The sequence below is a fragment of the Sceloporus undulatus genome, chromosome 1 (assembly GCF_019175285.1).
Source record: "Sceloporus undulatus isolate JIND9_A2432 ecotype Alabama chromosome 1, SceUnd_v1.1, whole genome shotgun sequence".
Classification (NCBI taxonomy): Eukaryota; Metazoa; Chordata; class Lepidosauria; order Squamata; family Phrynosomatidae; genus Sceloporus; species Sceloporus undulatus.
The window spans coordinates 193,120,326-193,140,898 of record NC_056522.1 but is presented as its reverse complement, the minus strand read 5'-3'; the positions used below and the strand labels follow the sequence as shown (position 1 = coordinate 193,140,898).

At 39.0% G+C, this 20,573-nt stretch overlaps 1 protein-coding gene across 1 annotated transcript in view; it reads right to left on the bottom strand.

Annotated features, from left to right (window-relative positions):
• The window catches only part of HECW2 (HECT, C2 and WW domain containing E3 ubiquitin protein ligase 2), a 218,184-nt gene that overhangs the window by 39,250 nt on the left and 158,361 nt on the right, over nucleotides 1-20,573 (bottom strand). The window contains 5 exon segments of the mRNA XM_042446267.1: nucleotides 5,551-5,660; nucleotides 7,246-7,329; nucleotides 10,479-10,575; nucleotides 13,608-13,710; nucleotides 17,616-17,750. Of these exon segments, the coding sequence (XP_042302201.1) occupies nucleotides 5,551-5,660; nucleotides 7,246-7,329; nucleotides 10,479-10,575; nucleotides 13,608-13,710; nucleotides 17,616-17,750 (529 nt within the window).

Sequence of the window (20,573 nt, the reverse complement as noted above, 5' to 3'; positions counted from 1 at the left end):
TACCCATCAATTATAGGTCGGCCAGCAATTGCTGTGATAATTCTTCTTTCTTTTCTTTTTTTAAAATCCATTTTTGCTAAGATGGCCTATGCAGATCTTGGGTCTGATTCAATATGATAGTCTTTAAACAGAGGTGCTTAAATTCCTTAACACAGATCAGTTATGCCTTAGCTATTGTGACCCTAAGTATGTGCTCTTGTTCTGTAGCTTTAATAACAATGGACTAAGGGGACTCAAATTAATAAAAAGAGAAACCACAGAAGACTGAAGTCAGTCCAATACAACTGCACTGAGCGAGTAGTCTCAAACTTTTATTGACTAGTAAAAGAATCTAAGATTGGTACAGAACAGGAAAAGAGAACTTTTGCTTTGTACAAGCATACCATGTGAAATGTGTTAATGTAGCTAAAGGAAAAACAACTGTAAATTCTTTCTTGCTCATAAGAAGGAAAAAATGAAAAACATGAGTTCATAAATCAGGCCTGAATTTCACAAGTAATGCTTTTGTTTATTCAAAGAACACATTTGAACACACATTTCTGAATGAAACAGAGCACATACAATTAACAATATATCTGCAACTTAAATACACACACACTCCTCCTTAATGGATTTTCTGTAATAAGGGGAAATTGCAAAAGAAGTGGGAAAGTACAATTCCATTTTAAACAGGATGCTACTTTTCCAGCAATATAATCCTATGCATGCCTAGTCAGATGTAAACGCTACTGGACTGCTATCACAGATACACAAAGATATTCTAAAATGCTTTGGGGGTAATCCACTACACACTTTTAATGGGCATTTAAAGTCCCATTCAGTTAAGCTTATTGAGGAATAGATATATTCAAGATTGCACTGCTAGAAAAGTAGCATTCTTTTTAAGATTTGAATCTGAGTTGATTTAGTATGCTTTAGTCAATGGTGAAAATGTTAAAAATCACAAATAATGTAATTGTCACTTGTGCTCTCAGAAATGCACTTTCCGCTTCTGGTATAAAATGACACATAACGAAACTCATGCTTAGCTTTAACAGCTAATTTCAAGACTTAATGTCTCTCAAAGCAGACCTGTGTGTGACAAATCACCCACATCCACTGGTTAATGCAATCTTGCAAGCAAAACAGGTAAATGAACCACAAGGACTATCATCTTTACAGGAAATTGTATTTTAACCCTAACTCACTGTAAAGATTAGACAGAAAGAAGCCTTCAATACATTTTAACATGGGTGCTCAGAGATGGTACATTTTAAACTTTTATAATACTGTCTTGGATGTCTCAATTTCAATTCATTTGTATAAATGTCCTGTTGTATGGATGTCTAATGTTTAAAACTTCTAAAATGTAATCAAATCTAAAATGTTAACAGCTACATAGCAAAATGATACTTAATTTCTTAATGAATGGCTTGCATATATTAATAGCATGATGCACATCCAAAGTAGAAACCTCAAGAAAAATTCTATGTGAGAGAACAAGCGAAATCAAATTTATAAAGCACTGACTTGGTGGCAATTAATTTTCTAGTCTTATCTATCTCTAGTATAGATAAAAAGAAATGACACCCTGCGAAATGGAACGAGATGGATAGCTGAATGGATTAACAGAAGGGTGCAAGAGAGGAAATGATGACGGAAAAGAAGACTAGTCTCTTCATCTTGGCAATGAGAGTGGGGACAGAGTAATGGAGTAGCAAGGACAAAAACCTAGGGTGGTTAAATCCAACTTCTAGTTCTAACTATAATAAACCCATTGCATTATGACAAGACAATGCTTATACAACTCCCACTGATTCATTGTCTCCCCTAGTTGGGACTAACAATTGGATTTAAGCCATAAACCTACAATTATTATAAACGCAGGGCTAACTCATCCATATAGGTGAACTGGGCAGCCGCCTAGGGTGGCAAAATTTAGGGGTGGTGTGGCAGCTTTTTTCTATTTTTTTTTTTTGCGTAATTAAATAATATTAAAGTGAAAACTCATTACAGCAAGTACAATGGCCAAAACATAAATGCGTGCCCCCCGTGTCCATGGTACGGTCACATGGTACATCATCTGCCTTCTGCATGCACCTTGAATGTAACCTCAAGGTCAACAGTCCCCTCTCCTCTCACCGCCCACCCGCCTTACCCTTGGTGCCACAACACAGAGCGCCAGTCACCAGTCGTCTTGAGTTTACCGCTTAACAAACAAATTAGTCTGTTTTTGTGTTTAGCATTTTTGGTAGTTATCATGCAATAGTGTTGCAATGTTTGTGTTTGATTTTGAATGTTTGCCTAGTACGTTTCATACTGTGTTGCATTCTTACAACAAGTTTTAAACTAAGTAAAGAGAAAGTTTTAGTTAGTTTAGGTGCGTACTCTATTTATTATTACATTATCTTAAGGGATTGGGGGGGGGCTCACAGCCACCCAGTATCCTATGTCTTTTATCATTATGTAATCAGAAATCATTTATTGAAACTCTGTTCTAAATGTCACAGCAATAAAAAAAGTCTTTAACCTGTAAAAGCCTAATTGGCTTTTTGACTAATTCTCAATACTATGATGAGAGCTTGGAACCTAAGTTTTATGTCAAGTTTAGCTTTAACAAACGAAACAGCGGAAATCAAGGGTTGAAAATAATTATTGGGGGGGGCGACAGGGGGTGCCAAAATATTTCTTGCCTAGGGTGGCCAAATACCTAGAGCCGGCCTTATATAAACGTAAACACATTCACGTATGAATATTTTCCTCTTCAGATATAATGTGCCTGACATGTTGGGGTTTACTCTAAGCCATGTGGTGCAGTCTTCTGTGATAAAATAGCACATAAATAAACTAGCTAACTTGAAAAAAGGAGAAAACTGAAACAGATTCAGGGTGTATTGTGATGCACACTTATCAGGAAGGAAGTCTCATTGAAATCAAGGGGACTAACTTCTGAATAAGCATGCCTAGGATTGTATTGTATGGCTAAATGTAGACAATGGTTTTTGAGAGCGCTGAAAGTAGTTTGGCAGAGAGTTCATTCTTCTCAAGCCACTTGTTTGTGTATCACATACTACTTTTTTCTGACTGATAAAGTAGGGTTTGGAGAGTTTTCTGCCTTTTAAATGATTTTATACTGTTTTAATGTAATGGATTTTAATTGATTTAAAAATATAGTTTAATCATTTTTTTTTTGAGCCACCTTGGTTACCACTCCAGGAGAAAGGTGGCATATAAATGAAATATATATATATATTTACAGAGGCAGGGATAAACTGCACACCATGAGCAAGGGATACATGGAGCCTTAAAATGACAGGGCAGACTATATAACAGGCATTATAGGGCAAAAGTACAACTGAGGTATGATGTTGCTAAGAATAACAACATAGTGTGTCCGACTCTCAGCATCATGTCGATACTGTCAAGACTAAAGGTACACCCCACCTTTTGCCAGAAGAGTGGCGATGAAGGGTGCATTTACATTGCAGAAATAATGCAGCTTGACACCACTTCAACTGCCATGGCTCCATCCTAAGGAATTCTGGGATTTGTAGTTTTGGGAGGCACAAGCATGCTTTAGCAGACATAGCTAAAAACCTTGCAAAACTACAGATCTCTGGATTCCACAGAGTGGAGCTACAGTGGTGTCAAACTGCATTATATCTACAGTGTAGATGCACCCCAAGGTAGCTATCATACACCAGTGTATACATATGCAATCTTTTTTTTCCTACTACTGACATCATTTAACATTTGATTTGATTGCATCTCCCAGAAGCACTGTTAGCCTTTCTAATAAAGTCACAGCTGCCACATGAGGCTTGTTTTCAGGCTTCTTGGAAGCCTGGGAAGGAAGGTGTGCCTGCAGCAAATTCCTTGCTTTGATGTCAGGAGGGAAAGGGTAACTTTTTGCAGCTTGAGCAAATCTAGCAGTGATGGTGTCAGATTCTGAAAGGTGATATTTAACCCTGCAGCTGCAAAAGTTGCCTCCTCAATCTGCAAAGCAATGATATACCCAAATATAGGGCTGCAGAAGTTGCACACTCCTGATACAGAGCAAGTACATTAAAACATTGTAATTTGTGATATCTCATATTTTATTTTATTGTTATTAAAGCACAAAGAACAAACAGCCATAAGAGCACAGACTTTATGTTTAAGAGGTATTCTCCCCAACATTTTTAGAAGATCTATAGCTGGAGATTGTTGCCACAGATGAATCCTCTACATACTTCAACTAGTTCTTACTTGTATTGCTGTTATTCAGACCTAGTTAACAACTTAATATGACAACTGACATTTGAATACATTTCCTCCCATTTCATAAAATACCCCTAAATTATCCCCTCAACACATGGCAGGTCTTTATTACAGATAAGCTGTCACTGTCAAAAAATCTCTGGGGCAATTAGAGCAAATTATTCCTTCCTTAAAAATAACAAAAGAATGGAAAGATTATTTTTACAAAAGCTCTATACACACAATACCTCTAGCTGTCTATATGTATGCATTTTAGAGATAACTAAAGAGTAATTTTATGGTATTGATGTTATCCAAATGGGAGTTAAAGCAGCCTGATGGAGCAAATTGTTCTGTGGTCAACATTTAACATCCGGGATATGATCCCTGACAGACAGACAGGTACAGTTGTTCAGACAGAAACTAGAGTTCATGATTCCAATGATTTATGAATCATTCACATTTAAACCTATAAATTCATCCTAATTATGTAAGAAATCAGAGAACTAATAGAAGACACCTCATTCGGGGGGGGGGGGGGATGCTAGGGAAGCATAAGGCCGTGGGCCTAGAGAAATTATTACCTATTTTCAAAACAAAACAAAACGCCCCTCAATACTTTATCATTCCCTTCTCAAAATTATGTTAGATGTAAAATCTTCACAATTCACTTTGTAGTAATTTTTAAAGAAAAAAGTAGATAAATGGAGAAAAAAGGAAGAGAAAACATTCCTGTTCATATTGTACTGCTAACACAGCTAATCTAACACCAAGAGCACAACAGGTTCTTACTGTTCCCCTGTTTAAAGCAGGGAAACAATTTGTAAATTACACCCACCACCCCAAGATCACATTAAAGGAGATGTCAGAACCCACAGTATAATGTTATGTTGATAAATTAACTAATTGATGTCCTTATAAATATATTCTAATCCTGGGCCATCATCCTCCAGTAATGTAGAAAAGATACTATGGCCCACATTTTTTGCAGTTCTACATATGTGAGAACAGTACCATGCCCTCCTTCCATTTTTTAGTCTTTCCAGTACTACTGGCAGAAAACTATAACATTTGTATAATTATTCAATAAAGTGAGACACTCTGAATATGTTTAAAACTACCACTTGGGAATATTTTTACCGCTATGAAGGGTGTCAAACTGCTTTTGAGAAAGGCTATTGAGAAGTCTATGATATAAAACACAGAATTAGCATGGACTCAACAATGAAAGTATTCTCTTTTTACTTATTCTCAGAAGGGATCCTGTGAAAATAGGATGATCCTACCCAGTTTATTTCTAAAATCATTGCAGGCCATTGCAACAAGGCTTACCTGGAGAGTTTTGAGGAGAGGATACTGGGGAGCCTCGTGGTGACTGACAATAACTGGGGTGAAGTAAGGCATGTGGTGGTACATATGACATTATTTCCTCTTCAAATAAGCTAGGAGAGAAATTGGCAAAAATAAGATACATTTGCTGATTTCTTTGAAGCCACACCATTCATGCTTTCGTTAAAATCAATGTCCTGCATTTCCAAACCACTACAAATATAAATCATTCCATTATAAACACAATAGGAGTGGCTCCTTTAATTGGTCTTCTGTATTTCCAATGGACACAACAGCAGAAGGAATCTGAATGCCAGAAACTTAATATCGTTTAAAAAGAAGGTAACACATACAGTATCTGCACATTATAAGTCATTGTAAATACTCCCCCCCTCAAAAGGTGGAAAAAGCAACACTTTTCAAAAACAAACCAAGAATTGTTTTATAATCTTTCACAAATGAGGGAGCCTGACTAAACCCTATACAGTACAATTATGCTCTTGCATATCCACTTTTTAAGCAATCCTGTGTTATTATACCCATGAACATTATTTAGTTGGTGATTTAGTATATTTATATACCATCTTTACCCCCAAAATTTGTTGCTATCATTATTGTTACTGGCTTGCTCTATAGAACACAGGAGGCCAGGTCCTTGCCCTGCAGAATTTATAATCCAGCAGTAAATAAAAAGAAAACAAGAGAAAGGGAATGAAGAAGTTGAAGGATACACAGGTCTTCATACAAGGAAAGTGCACAACATATCCTTGGGGTCATAGCTGCACTGCATTTCCTAGAGTCTATCAAACCATGTTCCCCTTCCAAGGGAAAACGTAGCTTTGCATTCTGGATCCTCGTAACCAATATCCTATTCCTTCTTTTGCAATATAGCATCTTTCTCTCCCCTCATGTTTTTGTGGCTACCCACCTTTGAACCTAACAGATTTAGCTGAAATAGCTAATGTTACTATTTTTAAAAAATACCATTTGCACTTTGCAGTTTTCTCTTAAATCAGTGTCTAGTCAGTTCCCAGTGTATGCTCCAACTTTTTCCTTGCACTGCAAACATTTCTGGGTTTTGATCAGTATCCAATATAGCATTTTCAATTAAAAAGAAAACACACAAAAATCACACTCGTAACTCTAGAAAAGGGGAGAGAGAAAATCTATGTCATGGAGAAAGAAACTTCATGTACACAAAGAAGGATGAAGGGGGAAGGTTAACAATACAAAAAGAATGCTGAGGTAAACGCCAGCTTAGTATTTGAATACATTAGGCAATTGTGTTTTTTCTACTATATATATGTACTGTATATATATTTATGTATGTGGTCTATCTACATATACACAGAGAGAGGCTATCATATTATGTTATATTATACATATATATTATGTATGCATGCATATATGTGGGTCTAACATTAGACAAATTATCATGTGGTTATTCAGGGCCAATTTAAGACTCTCTGGGTTGACCCATTATTACTATTTTTAAAAGAAAACCTTGAATGTAAGTAAGCTAAAAATTTAGCATGGATAATTCCATCATCTACATTCTCTGCTGCAGCTCCCCTAGCTGTATTTCAAAGAAGTGATGGCTGAGATTACAAAGGTCACTGTATTAGGTCACATGTATATGCCAATGCAATAAAAGGTAAAGATTCCATACCCAATTCATTGCAGAACGGCAGGATTTACCTTAGTAACATGACAAGGTCTGCATCACTGGATAAGCGCACCAGCCCTGGGGTCCCTTCAGTCCGAATAAACTGGATCTTCTCCCTATTGATGCAGATAAACTGTTCCAAAATGTCTCTTGCAAATAAGGCACTAATGTATATCAGGGTAGCAAGGAAAAACACTGGATATATCAAGCAGAACTCTAGACAATCTCTCTGTATTTGAGACACCATTTTCCAACATTCTAGTCAGTATCTGAATGAATGAAAGAATCTTGCAATCAACCCCATCTGAACACTAACGCATTTACACCCCCTAACTAATACATTCGGAAGAATTTTTTCCTCCTCTGTTGCCTTCAAGCGCTCAGACGCCCAAGCTGCTTCAGGTAGCTGACCAATGAAAATCAATCTTTCGAGTTAATGCTAGCTGTGGCCCTGAATTTCAAGAAGTACCAGCACAAGCCCTGGAGAAGGAGGTTGCTATTCCTAAAGAGAATCATTTAAATACATACACCTGCTCTCTCCCTACTTGCATAGACCAAATGTCAAGGGAATCCTGTGAATTTCTATATACTGTAGAAAGCGTATGGAGAGACACAGTCACAATATAACCATCTCTGTCATTCTGGTTTCTAACTATATCAAATGCCATGGCCATGCTGGTGAGTTTCAATATTAACATGCAAATTGCCTCTTAACATACTGAAGCTTTTGCACAGCCCAAGAGCTGCCCCAGTTCTTATAGCGGTGTAGCTATGTTAGTCTGTTGCAAGGAAAACAGCAAAGAGCATTAGCAGTGTGAGATTTTGTTGTTGTTGTTGCTTTTGCAACAGCACAGGCAAACACAGGTATTGCAGCGTGGTTTTTGTGGGCTAGATATATCAAATGAAGTGGATTCTAGGCCATAAAAAGTTATGTCTTAACAAGAGTCAATTCTTTTTTTAAAAAAAATATTTAATCGTTTCTTAGTTCTTCAAGGCTAGAACTTGCCACAAATCTCTGTCTCATTTAAACAATTTCTTGTTGTAATTAATATTTCAACAACCCTTAGTCCTTTAAATCTATAAATTGAACCAAAGGCTTTGTCTTATTTACACCATTTGTTATTGTTTCTCTTTCTGTCTGCATTCATTATCTCCAAGTTCCAATATTTCATGTTGGTTCAGCCAGTAGCTACCTAGTTCAGCTCATACCTACCTAGGGATGGAAACAATCTTCATTTCTATTGTTCTGTTTCTAGTGGCATATGCTACACAAATAAACTTAATTACTCTTGTTTCTCAGCTGAGTAAGTACTTTTCTGATTGTTAGGAAACTCCACTATGAAGAATGCAGGAAGCTGTGAGGCTATTGAATGTCTTTAAACTTTGGGAAGTATTCATCTGTGCAAAATCCATTAATACTTCTGCACAGAAACTGTATTTCTGCAAAGAAAAACAACATATATTTCTGTGCAGAAAACATGTTGTTTCTACACAGAAGAATACTTTCTAAAATACAAAGTGCACAGAAATCTTCATGTTCTCATCCAGCAGGGAGAATTATTCATTCATGCCTGAGAGGATGAAGAACATTAAGATATACAATTTGCCCTCTGCATCCACAGATTTTTTTAATCTGCGGATTGAATCAACCATGGCTTGGAAAGATTAATATATACAAGTACAGTGGGCCCTTGTTATTCATTAAGGTTTGTTTCCAGAAACATGGATACCTAAATCTGTGGATGCTCAAACCCCATTAAATACAATGGCACAGTAAAATGGTGTCTGTTATATAAAATGGCAAAATGAAGGTTTGCTTTTTAGCAATAAACCCCAGTGAATAACAAGGGCCCACTGTACATGTACATCCCTAGTCCCTCTACCAATGCAGACTGCAATAGTTCTACACTGTTTCAGCAGTCAAAGGTCTTGTGACCAAATCTTTATGTAATGGTTTGGCTGGTCCTTGGACAGCAGACATCCAGGCTGTCACTAAGGCCATACCTGTTAGAGACTGTGTCCTTTACGCACAGCCTCTGAGAACTCAAGCACCACCATTTCACAATGAAATGGCAAAGGTTGCTGTCACACTGCAGCAATAAAGCAGTTTGACACTGCTTTAACTGTGATGGCTCCATCCTATGTAACCCTGGAATTTGTAGTTTGTTGTGGCACTAGAGCTCTCTGACAGAGAAGGCTAAATATCTCACAAAACTGCAAATCCCAGAATATCATAGTATCAAGCCATGGCAGTTAAAATAGTGTCAAATTCACCAGAGTTGGTTTTTGTGGAGGTGTTACCCTCATTAGCAGTATTTCAATTTGTTTCAGAATCTGATATACTCCCTTCTAACATGTCTTTTAATAGACATTTATACTGCTTCTGTCTTATAAAGGAGTCTTATAAACTATAAAGGAGTTATTCCATTATGCTTTTGTTTTTTAAAAAAGATTAAGTCACAATCTTTATAATTTAGGCTTCATGCAAATATATGCCTTCTTGTTTTATTTCTCATCTTTGTTAGCTGTGGTGTTATTGTTTATCACACTCAAATACTTCTAAAAAATTCATAATGCTGAAAGAGAATTGTGTAGCTATTGTTGGTTTCACTGTTCCTTCCCTGTCATCACAGATCAGTAACAGTTCCCGCTGCCAAATGCAGGCTCGATGGGAACAGCATGAACATTCATTCACACATGCCCCTCCTGGGCACATTTTAGTTGCCACTGCTGAATGGGTTGTTGGTTGTTGAAGGGACTGCAGTCGATCCCTGCCCAGATATCACTCCAGTCTACATTTCCACAGCTGTCTTATACTTTCCACAGTTAGATTGCCAGTTAGCATGTACAACTACTCAGTAAGAGGTATACAGATGGGGCTCCTTGTTCACTGCATTAAGCACAATTTAACATTACGTTCAAACCTGGACAAACCACATTTAGTCTTCACTACGGTTTGCCAAAATAACCCCAGTTTAAATATTGGTTTGTGAAACTCACTTGGTTCAACCAATGTGAAGATAAACTGAAGTTCAGATGTAGCATTAAACTGAACTTAACTGAGAACAAAAGCAAAAGCTTGCTGTCCTTGCAGCCACATCAGAGGAAAGGAGGGGGAGGAGTACACTGAACTGAAGCGTAAGCAGCTAACAATAAACTTAATGATTGTTGCTACATCTGAATGGAGTCTATATTTTGTTTAACACTGAAACTGCACTAATTAAGAACTTCAGTGATAGAGAGGAAAGGCCCATACTGTGCTCACCTGAGTGAATGATTTCTGGTAAGATCTGGCTGTCGTTCCTGTAGAATTTCGAAGATATTGGGTTGTCGCAGAAATGCAACAATTTTATCATTGTAAGCTGAAAATAGAACAAAGAGTGTCTTGGTGAAAATGTAAAACTACTGATCATTTCCTTCAGGAGTTTCAGGTTCAAATCCTGAATGCCTTACAGAGATGCTTTTTCTGAAGTAGTCCTTTTTTCATGGAGACAATTTTACTAGTTTTTGTGATTTGTTGTTGCCAGTCCAGGTGAAGCTTGAGCACTACACACATCCTCAAAAGCAAGGAACTGTTGCTTAACTTGGGAAGTAGGTGGAGGAACATGTGATCCACTTGGCAATGATATTGCTGTGCACCATCCAACTGATGCCTATGACATCATCCTTAGTGGCTCATCCTCATAGTAAAATACTTGCAACAGCGGTGTTTGTTGTGGAAAGAACCACAGTCAAACAAGGGATTCTGAACAGATTTGTTTGTTTTTACTGAGTGCTAATCTCACGAATGCGTGTTCAACATCTCTAAAAAGAAAACCCAGTTAAACTTTGCTGTAAGAAAGGTAAGCACACAAACATGAAGAATCACATTATGAGTCCCAAGGTATACCTCAATGAAAAAGCATAGTAGCCACCCCATAGTAGGATTTTCAGTAGTGTAGCCTTTTCAAAGAACTCCTGTAAGCAGTGCTGAAGAAATGGGCAGCAACAGAAGTTTAAATCAGAAGTGCCTGTCAAGAAACAGTCCTGCTGAACAAACATCTAGACACTCCATCAGGTTAATGGGCTGTGGGTGTCTTCCCCACAATGTGACAGCTGCTGAACTCAGTGAATAAACTTCTGTTCTTGAAAGCCACGAATCACCATGACTGAAGCAAATGGGTTTTGTCATGTGTAAGAATCAAGTGTATAAGCAGTTTCCAAGACAACTTAACTCATTAAAAGGCAACACTGATACTGGAGTGAATGGTATTATATGGAAACCAACCAACCAGTTCTTATACTTCTATCTGACACAATCAAGCATTTTGCATAGAAACAACGTGCAAATGTTATATTAAACTGTTAAACTTCCATTTTTATAAACTATTCCTGCACACAAAGGTAGACCAATGAGGATTATTAAACAATGGAACATCTGATTTGCATTTAAGCACTGAAGGATGGTTGTATTTTTTCTGGCTTTTCTTTTCCCATTCCTATCCCCTTTTGTGTTGTGTGTTTTTAAGTAGTGGGGCAATGTCTAGGGGATGCATTGCTACCTCCAAAGACAACAGCCATGACACCCTTCCTGTTGAACCATGAAAACTGAATGACATGGTGGTGGAGCAAAAAAACTCAACTTTTAAGTAGGATCTTCCACTTGAAAACAAGGCACGTGGGGAATGCCTGCCATGCTTTGAAACTGATCTACATTCCCTCTAAAGTGGCTTACCTAGCACTTGGTACAAATGCAGAAGACACACTGCAGTTGTCAGTCCTTCACCCTCCACTCCTTCCAGTACCTTTTAAAACAATGTGTTCTCCTGTACCTTTTTATTTTAACTGCTGTGTTAAACTGAGGTTTTACCATCCAACCTACTAGAAGGCTTCCTTTATGAAACATGGCTTTCACTTTAAAAACTGAACAACTACATTCCCAGCTGTGTGTTCTTGTAGTGGCTTCAGTGGTTGGGAGGGCGAACAAATTGAAGCTTAATCCAGACAAGACAGAAGTGCTCCTGATTAGTCGAAAGACAGATCCAGGAATAGCCTGTGTTAGATGGGGTTACATTTTCCCTGAAAACTCAGGTTCATAATTTGGTGGTACTTCTGGATTTAGCGCCGAGTCATGAAGCCCCGGTATCACTGCACCCGTTCCTGGAGAAGTCAGATCTGGCCACAGTGGTACATGCCTTGGTTACATCCCATTTGGATTACTGTAATACGCTCTACGTGGGGCTGCTTTTGAAAAGTGCTCAGAAACTTCAGCTGATCCAAAGAGCTGCAGCCAGGCTGTTAACTGGAGCTGGCTACAGGGAGCTTACAACTCCTTTGTTGCAACAGCTGCCAATCCATTTCCAGACACAATTCAAAGTGCTGGTTTTGACTTATAAAACTCTACTTGGTTTCAGTACAGATTATTTGAAGGACTGTATCTCCCTGGATGAGTCCACTAGAGTGTTGAGATCATCTGGAGAAAACCTCTCTGTCCCACCACCCTCTCAGGTATGTTTGGTGGGAACAAGAGAGAGGGCTTTCTCAGTGGCTGCTCCCAAGCTCTGGAACTCTCTCTCTAGAAAGGCCAGGATAGTTCCATCTTTGCTTTTCAACGGCTGATGAAAACATTTTCATGCCAGCATATTGACATGGGTATTGCTTTTTGTTTTAAAGAGTTTTAAATTTTAAATTTTAATAATGTAATGTTTTAATCATTTGAATTGTTTAATTGCTTTTTAAACTTTGTACTTTTATTGTTTCATACTGTTTTAACTTGACTCCCTGTCTTGGGAAGAAGGCGGGATATAAATAAATAAATAAATAAATAATAATAATAATAAATTGGGAGGTGATATAACTCCCACAATCCTTGTAGACATTTCAGCTTTATCCCGTTATCCCATTCTGTTTTCTCTCAACTCCTGTGGAAAGGTCACCAAGTGGTCCTCACCACAGGAACTCTTACATCTTACTGGGTGCTCTGCAACTCTATGGTATGCAAGCTGAATTCCCATGACAAAAAGGATCACCAAGAGCAAAATCAAAGAACTACTTCACTCATAAGCAACACTGAAAGCATATTTAGTAACCTCATTACCAACCCAAGGGGAGAGGTCAAAGTCATTATTTCCATGTGCTAACTTTTAATGCCTAGAGTTCATGCCAGGTAGACATGAACCACCTTTTGAAATTCACAACATATATTTCACCCCAAATTGGCCATGCGACAACTTCAAATTGTGCTACCCCATTTGATTGTTCTTATTTTTATTTCCGAATCAGCTAATATTTTGGTACATATTTTATCCAGGAAAAAGGTAATGAGCAGAATACACTGTGGTGTAAAATACAACCCTTACATGCAAAACACAAGCAAAGCATGCTACTCTGAAGAGACCATACAGCACAGACATACCCACAGGAACCATGTCCTGGTACTGAGCCCTGCTGACTGTATTGAATGTGCTTGATGGCCGTGGCAAAACAGGGGGTCCTGAATGACGAGAATCTTCCCCTACCTGAAAAAGAAAGTAATAATTAATTTGGTATCCAAAAACTTGTCCCCTAGAATGAGATTCCACCTCATCTATGGCCCTTTAAAAAAATCTTATTGGCTTTTTTTATCTGAGAATTTTTATCCTCTATTTTTCATGTCATATAGCAGGCAGGTTTTTTTAAAATCACAAAATCAAGAAGAAACTCTATCTCTTATAATACACCATAAAAATTGAGATAGTCTCATAAGATTAAAAATGCTAAGTTAATTGGCACCACTATCCATTTACATACATTTACAGGTACAAATATTAGCAGACCTCCCCATCCAGGCATTCTCCAGAGCTATTGGACTACAACGCCCATCAACCACAGCCAGCATAGCCAGTGGCCATGCTGGCTGGTGATGGTGGTGAAGTCCTAGTCCAATACATCCAGAGGGACCAGGTTAGGAAAGGTTGCATGGGAATGTAACACTCTTCTACTTCCCAGCTATGTTCTGTACCTTTTGTCTCTAAGTTTCAAATACATTTATTTCATTATGTGTCTCACTAATTAAAAATCTTCACAGAGGAGTTATAACTCTCACTACAAACTGGTACAAGCTCGAAGTTCTCACCAAAGCTTGAAAAAAAACCAGCATGTGATAGGCACAAGGATAAACAGTCAAAAGTCACATACCCTCAGCTGTTCTAAACTTCATTAAACTTTGCAGAAGTTGTAATAAAAACATTTACTGCTGTATATCACTTGAGTCTCATAGGGAATCCGTACAACTGTCCCAAAGTGGGTGCAGCCTACTTTTTAAGAACAACCTTTACTTCTGCAATTTTCTGGCTCCAGCGGGTCTTTGTTCATTTGTGGCACAAACTACAGCTTTTTAGCACATCCTTTTAATATGCTCACTGCACTCTATTTCCTCTCAGTGAGAGAATCATGCATACCAGGAAATCTTTACCCAAGCAACAGACTATACCCCTACAAATTCCAACTTCTTTGAAATAGATCAAACTCAGATTGAACCAGCTTTAAAGAACCGCAAAGAAGCAAAAAATACTGGGAGACACCCAAAGCTAGATTTGTACATTCTTGAGCGGTGGAGAAGTTTCTTTTTTGGGGGGAAAAAAAGGAAAGAACATCTCCTTCTGGAGTTTGTGCCAGGAAATGGAAATGCAAGTACTGCTAGCTTCACGTCCTTCACATGTTTTCTCCCATTTATGGAAAGTAGCCCTCCTTCAGGCTTTGAAACCAAGAACACTAATTAGGATGTAAGGCCCAGTGAAATCAACAGGACTTACAGCTGAACAAATGGATACATCCAATACTGCATGCAAAGGATTTCAACTCAGACAATAGGATTTTTTTCTCCTCTTGCCCCCATCCCCAGAGTTTTTCACACAGCTCCAGAAAGTCACTCAATTCTCCAGGTTAGACTAGAGGGGCAGAAGCAAATGGGCTTACAAGGGGAGGTGCATCTATTCTGCATGTGGATGTCTTTCATTTAGCAGATCATCCCACTGGATACAAACCAATGTGTGTGTGATAATAGAGTAAATGTCTTGGCCAAGAAAGAGCAGTGTGCGTGTATGTGCCTTCAAGTCACGTGTCAACTTCTGGCGACCCCAAGAATTTTACAGGGCTTTCTTAGGCAAGGAATACTCAGAGGTGGTTTTGCCAGTTCCTTCTCTGAAATATAGCATGCAGCACCTGGTATTCATTGGCAGTTTCCAACCTGAATGCTAACCAGAGCTGACTCTGCTGAGCTTCCTAGATCAAATGGGATCTGGTGTCTTTAGGCTATTTAGCTGTACCCTTTGTTTAAAGAAATGGACACCCTGCAAATATTTGTTAATTACTAATAATCGGCTTTATGTTAGAAGTTTCATTTCAGCCTGACTCCTTTCTGATAGCAAAAGTTTTCTAAACTTTTAACCAGTTCTCTGGCATTGTGACATTTAATAAATTTAGCTGTAGCAGGAGAGTGTATGTGGACCAGCTTAACTAAGTCAAGAAGTATGCTTTCAGCCCCTAAAAGATTAAAAACCAATAAATATATACTTATCAAATAAATACACTTGCCAACAGTATTAAGTAAATTCTGACACTGTAGTGATGAGCACAGATCTGATCTCCTCACCAGAATTAAACATGAACTCCTTCACACCCAACACCCATCAACCTTTTGACTGGCAGTACACCCTTTGCTAAGGCTTGAAACAGATAGGCATCTCAAAAGGCGGGGTGTGAAAAGCAGGCTGCTGTTTATGCTGCTATTGTTCTGTGAGTCTATCTGCATGCAAGGGCCCTCCAGTGGTATAAAGGGAAGCTGACAAGGGCATTTTACAAAAGATAAAATTGTTAGTTCAAAGGTCAGGCTGCTTTTGCAAAGCTGGTACAACCTGAATCCAGCTGACTCTTAGGCCACCACCTAACACACACTGCTTTATGACCAGGTGCAACTGAGGCCTCCTGCAATTTGTCACCTTGGATATGTGTGATAGGTAATCACTGCAGTTCAAATGTTTATGTATTTAGTTTTCCATGCCAGGCTCAGTCAACTTCACAGGCAACATCTACCTTTGCTAAAATCGCTAGGAAGGTAGAAGGCAACTATAACACACTTCTTGAGATTAGAGCCTTCTAACCTCAAGATAAGAGATACCAAGATGCATTGTCAGCTCTTGGAAAGAGCTGTAGTTCAATGGTAGAGCACATGCTTTACATCCAAAGGTCTCAGGTTCAATTACACAGATGTGGAGGGGAAAGACTCCATGCTTTAAAACCTGGAAGCCTCAATCAACCACACAGCACTAAGCTAGATGGAACAATGATTTGACTCCTGGAAGGTAGTATCCTAGTGTCAGTACATGTATCCACCTGAGGACACCTGCAACCCTTCAGCTAGCACTCCTATGGGCTGCTATGTCTGAATAGCTTCCCAGCATCTTGCAGCATAGGTTGCAATCTTAAAACAGAATTAATGCAGTTTCATACCACTTTAACTGCTGTGAGTAAATGCTATAGAAATCTGGGATTTGTAGTTTTGTGAGATGTTTAGCCTTTTCTGTCAGAGTGCTCTGATGCCACAACAAACTACAGATCTTGGGATTCCATAGGAAGCAGCCTTAACCATTAAAGAGGTGTCAAACTGCATTAATTCTGCAGTATGGCATCAGCTTTAATCAATTCAATAGGAAATGGATTATTACCTTTTAAAAAGCACTGAGCAAAGTTGCTTTTCAGAGTACAACTCCCACAATCCCCAGTGACTGTGCTGGCCACTGGATTCCAGGAGTTGTAATCTAGACAGTAACTTCCCAAACTTTGGTTTCAAAAACTGGTCCAATGAAAGAAATGATTTACTGACTTTCTGAGCTAATATTATGTAATCACCAGGGCAAAGATGAGAAAACATCCCTGAGACCCAGTTTTGTAGCTTTGAAGCCCATCCCTACCCCGAGATCACTGAAGCTCCCAGGTCCCCCGCCCCATATTTACACAATTTTGGCTGATTTTTCAACAAAAAGATGGCATTTTGGGAGGGAGGGGGGCCAGGTACCAGAACCAGAAGTGACTTTACATCACATTTCCTAGTCTACTTCACCATTGCTCTCTTAGGCTAAAAATGTGGCTTGCATAGGAAAGGAGGCCCAGGTTCAAATCCCCATTCAGGGATATGTTGATTTTGTTTATCCCCTAACTCAGTGATTCCTAAACTCTTCCAGGTGTTTTGGATATTAGCTCCCAGAATCCCAGATTATCAGTTAAGATGACAAAGGCTTCTGGGAGCTGAAAGAAGCAATATGAATCCAGCAAAATAATGGAAGTGACAATCATGACTATAAAAGAGAACTATGAAAAACTAATTAGCCTGTAATCTTGACTGGCTAATGCACACGTGCAAACATAGAGGCCGGTGCAGGCTTACCTCACCAGCACTGTGGCTACGCTGCCTTGTCAAATGCTGCCGGTGGACCAACACGTTGGTTGGCCTGCTGCTCTGCAAAGGAAGCCGTGGGTCGATGAACGTAGTAGTGCGGGAATTGTGGTCAACAAAAAAAGCCTAGTAAAGCAGGGTAAGACAAGAAAAGAAAGCACACTGTATTACTTCTCTTTTCTCACTGTTATTGTGGGTAATTCTCACAGCATGTCTTCCTGCACAACCTATATTTGTGAGAAGCAAAGCATCGGGTGGTTAAATATGCAGGAAGTCCCAGGTCTAACAACTGCTGCACTCTGAGCTTTACCAGACAACGGGGGAACTCTTGGGTTTCATGTATTTTGGGGTTTGGCAATACAGGATTAACACTAGGAAGTGCTTTAAAATACAATTAAGATTCTCACAGGCATGATCCTTGTCCAGAGTCAAGTACAGGAACAATAAATGTGTCTAAAAGGAGAGGGCTTGAACAAGTGACCAGAGGCCATTAAGTGCCTTCACAAATGGTGAGTGTGGGATGGAGATTGAGAGTGGGCAAGAAAAAAGTTGCACAAAGCCTACTGAAAAAGATAAGGCTCTTTTCTTAGCAGTGGGGAAGATGAGGAAAGCAAAATGTCACACATTCATTCAAAACAGGTAGTCAAATCCTCACCTATAGCTCTCTGGTTTCACTTATATCTGGGAAGGATGACACAAGTGATTCTCATTAAAAAAACATTTTTAAAACTGACATACATTTTAAAAGAAGACACACAACCCCAACTGCTTGCTATATAATTACAACCACAAATGGGCGAGTATACATGTGAAACATCTGATTAAGTTCCATGGCACAATATGATTACAGGTTGAAGCATGCCTGGTGAAATCTGCGTAGGGCTATTCTAGGTAGACCAACTAAAGAAACGACTTCTTTCTTTAAAACACACACACACAAAATATGGGTAACCAAAAAAGATGTGGATTCCAAAAGCAGATTTAAAAATGCAAGAGTGCCAAGAGGAGCAGCTGCACACTTGACTAAACCAGAAAACCTTTACGTACAGAAAGGACATGATGAAATGATCTTCTGCCAGCAAAGCAGCAGCCAGTCACAAGCCTGTTTACTTGTAGGTCAGTGGTTCCCAACCTGTGGGTCAGGACCCCTTTGGGGGTCGAATGACCCTTTCATGGGGGTCGCCTAAGACCATTGGAAAACACCTATTTAATTACAGTTATGAAGTAGCAATGAACATAATTTCATGGGTTTGGGTCACCACAACATGAGGAACTGTATTAAGGGGTCGCGGCATTAGGAAGGTTGGGAACCACTGTTGTAGGTGAACACTTTGATTCTGTTTCCAGGTTAAGAACACTTCGGAATTTGACTTAACAACTTTATCTACTTTAGAAACTTGCATTATGTGATTAAAAACAGGTATAACTATTTCAAGAAGCTGACACTTCACCCTTGAGGATTCAGAAACATTTAGTCTAAGAAAGCCTCTGCCATAATTAATGTGTTAGTTTGTAAGTTGCCATGAGCCTCTCCATTGTTTTAGGTCATTTACTCATCCAGTCACTCAGCTAACCCTTTTAGTGTGTGAACAGATCTCATCATGGAGGCCCATAGACAAAAAGTAGGTCCCTGTCTTCAAAGAGCTTATGTCCTACAATGAAGGATGAACAAAAGAGAGTGTGGGAGGAGAAAGGGAGAGACAGAGAGAGAGAGAGAGAAAGAAAGAAAGAAAGAAAGAAAGAAAGAAATAACGTGCTAAGGTATGCCAGTCTTCGGTTACAGTGGTGAATGAGAAGTAAAGAAGTTGTCAAAACCACAAAGAAAAGCTGGTTTTTAAAGAGATAACTGAAAGAGATGCACAAACATATCCAGGGGTGGCCAGAAGGAGGAGGGGCCCACCTGCATGAATATATTTCCATACCATCTTAACAGAGGATAGCAACCACAACATCTTGACAAATACAGGACTAGGGCTATTAAAAATATATCATTCTTTCTTTCTTTCTTTCTTTCTTTCTTTCTTTCTTTCTTTCTTTCACCTGTATCATTTTTAACACCTGATGAAGAAGCCAGTGGAGCTTTGAAAGCTTGCAACATGTATAATGTGCATTTTGGTTGGCCCAATAAAGGCATCACCATTTTGTAGGTTATGGATGATACTGCACTTTGCTTAGAGACGTATGGGTCTCAGACTTGCTTGGGCCCCATTTGTTGGCTGCAGAATGAGCAGAGTCAGGATTGGCCGTTATTTACTTTCTGGTGATGAAATTTATTTTCTGAAGGCATTTGTGTTAACCCCAGCCTCCCAGTATCTCCTTCCCAGCAGCCAGCCAATGAGGGCAGGCTATCTCTGCAGTGGATGCCAGAGGAGAAACCTTCCTCCAATCTAGCCATGCAGGATAAAAGTGGGGGTTGGTCTCAGTGCCAGTGTTTCAGGGGTGGTGTCCATCACCCATCCTCCCATCTTCTCCAGCTAGCATCACTTTATAGTTCATAATGGTTTGTATATTCTGAAATCCACAGTCTGGTAGACTCCAGGTCTACAGGAATTATTATGTGTTGTTTTTATTTAATTAATGTTTGGATATATTTGTGGGTTTCCTCCAGCATCTGCTTCCAGGATGTGAAATCCAATCATTTTTGTCCATAGATGTAAAGACTTCAGCCAATGAAAACCATTCTCCTCCTTCTGGCAGAGCTATACGCTCACAGGAAATAGGAAGATGCCAACACTGAATGAGACCATTGGTTTAGCTCAGTATTGTCAGCTCTGAGTGGATGAAATGCCACTCAGACAGGATTCTTTCCTCGCCCAACCTGAAGATTTCTGAGATTCCTTAGTGGTCTCCCATTCAAGTACTAAGCAGCTTGACCCTACTTAGGTTTTGAAATCTGATAAAACTCAATGTGTTCAGGTGGTTCAGTATCATTCTGGAGCCCACCACCTG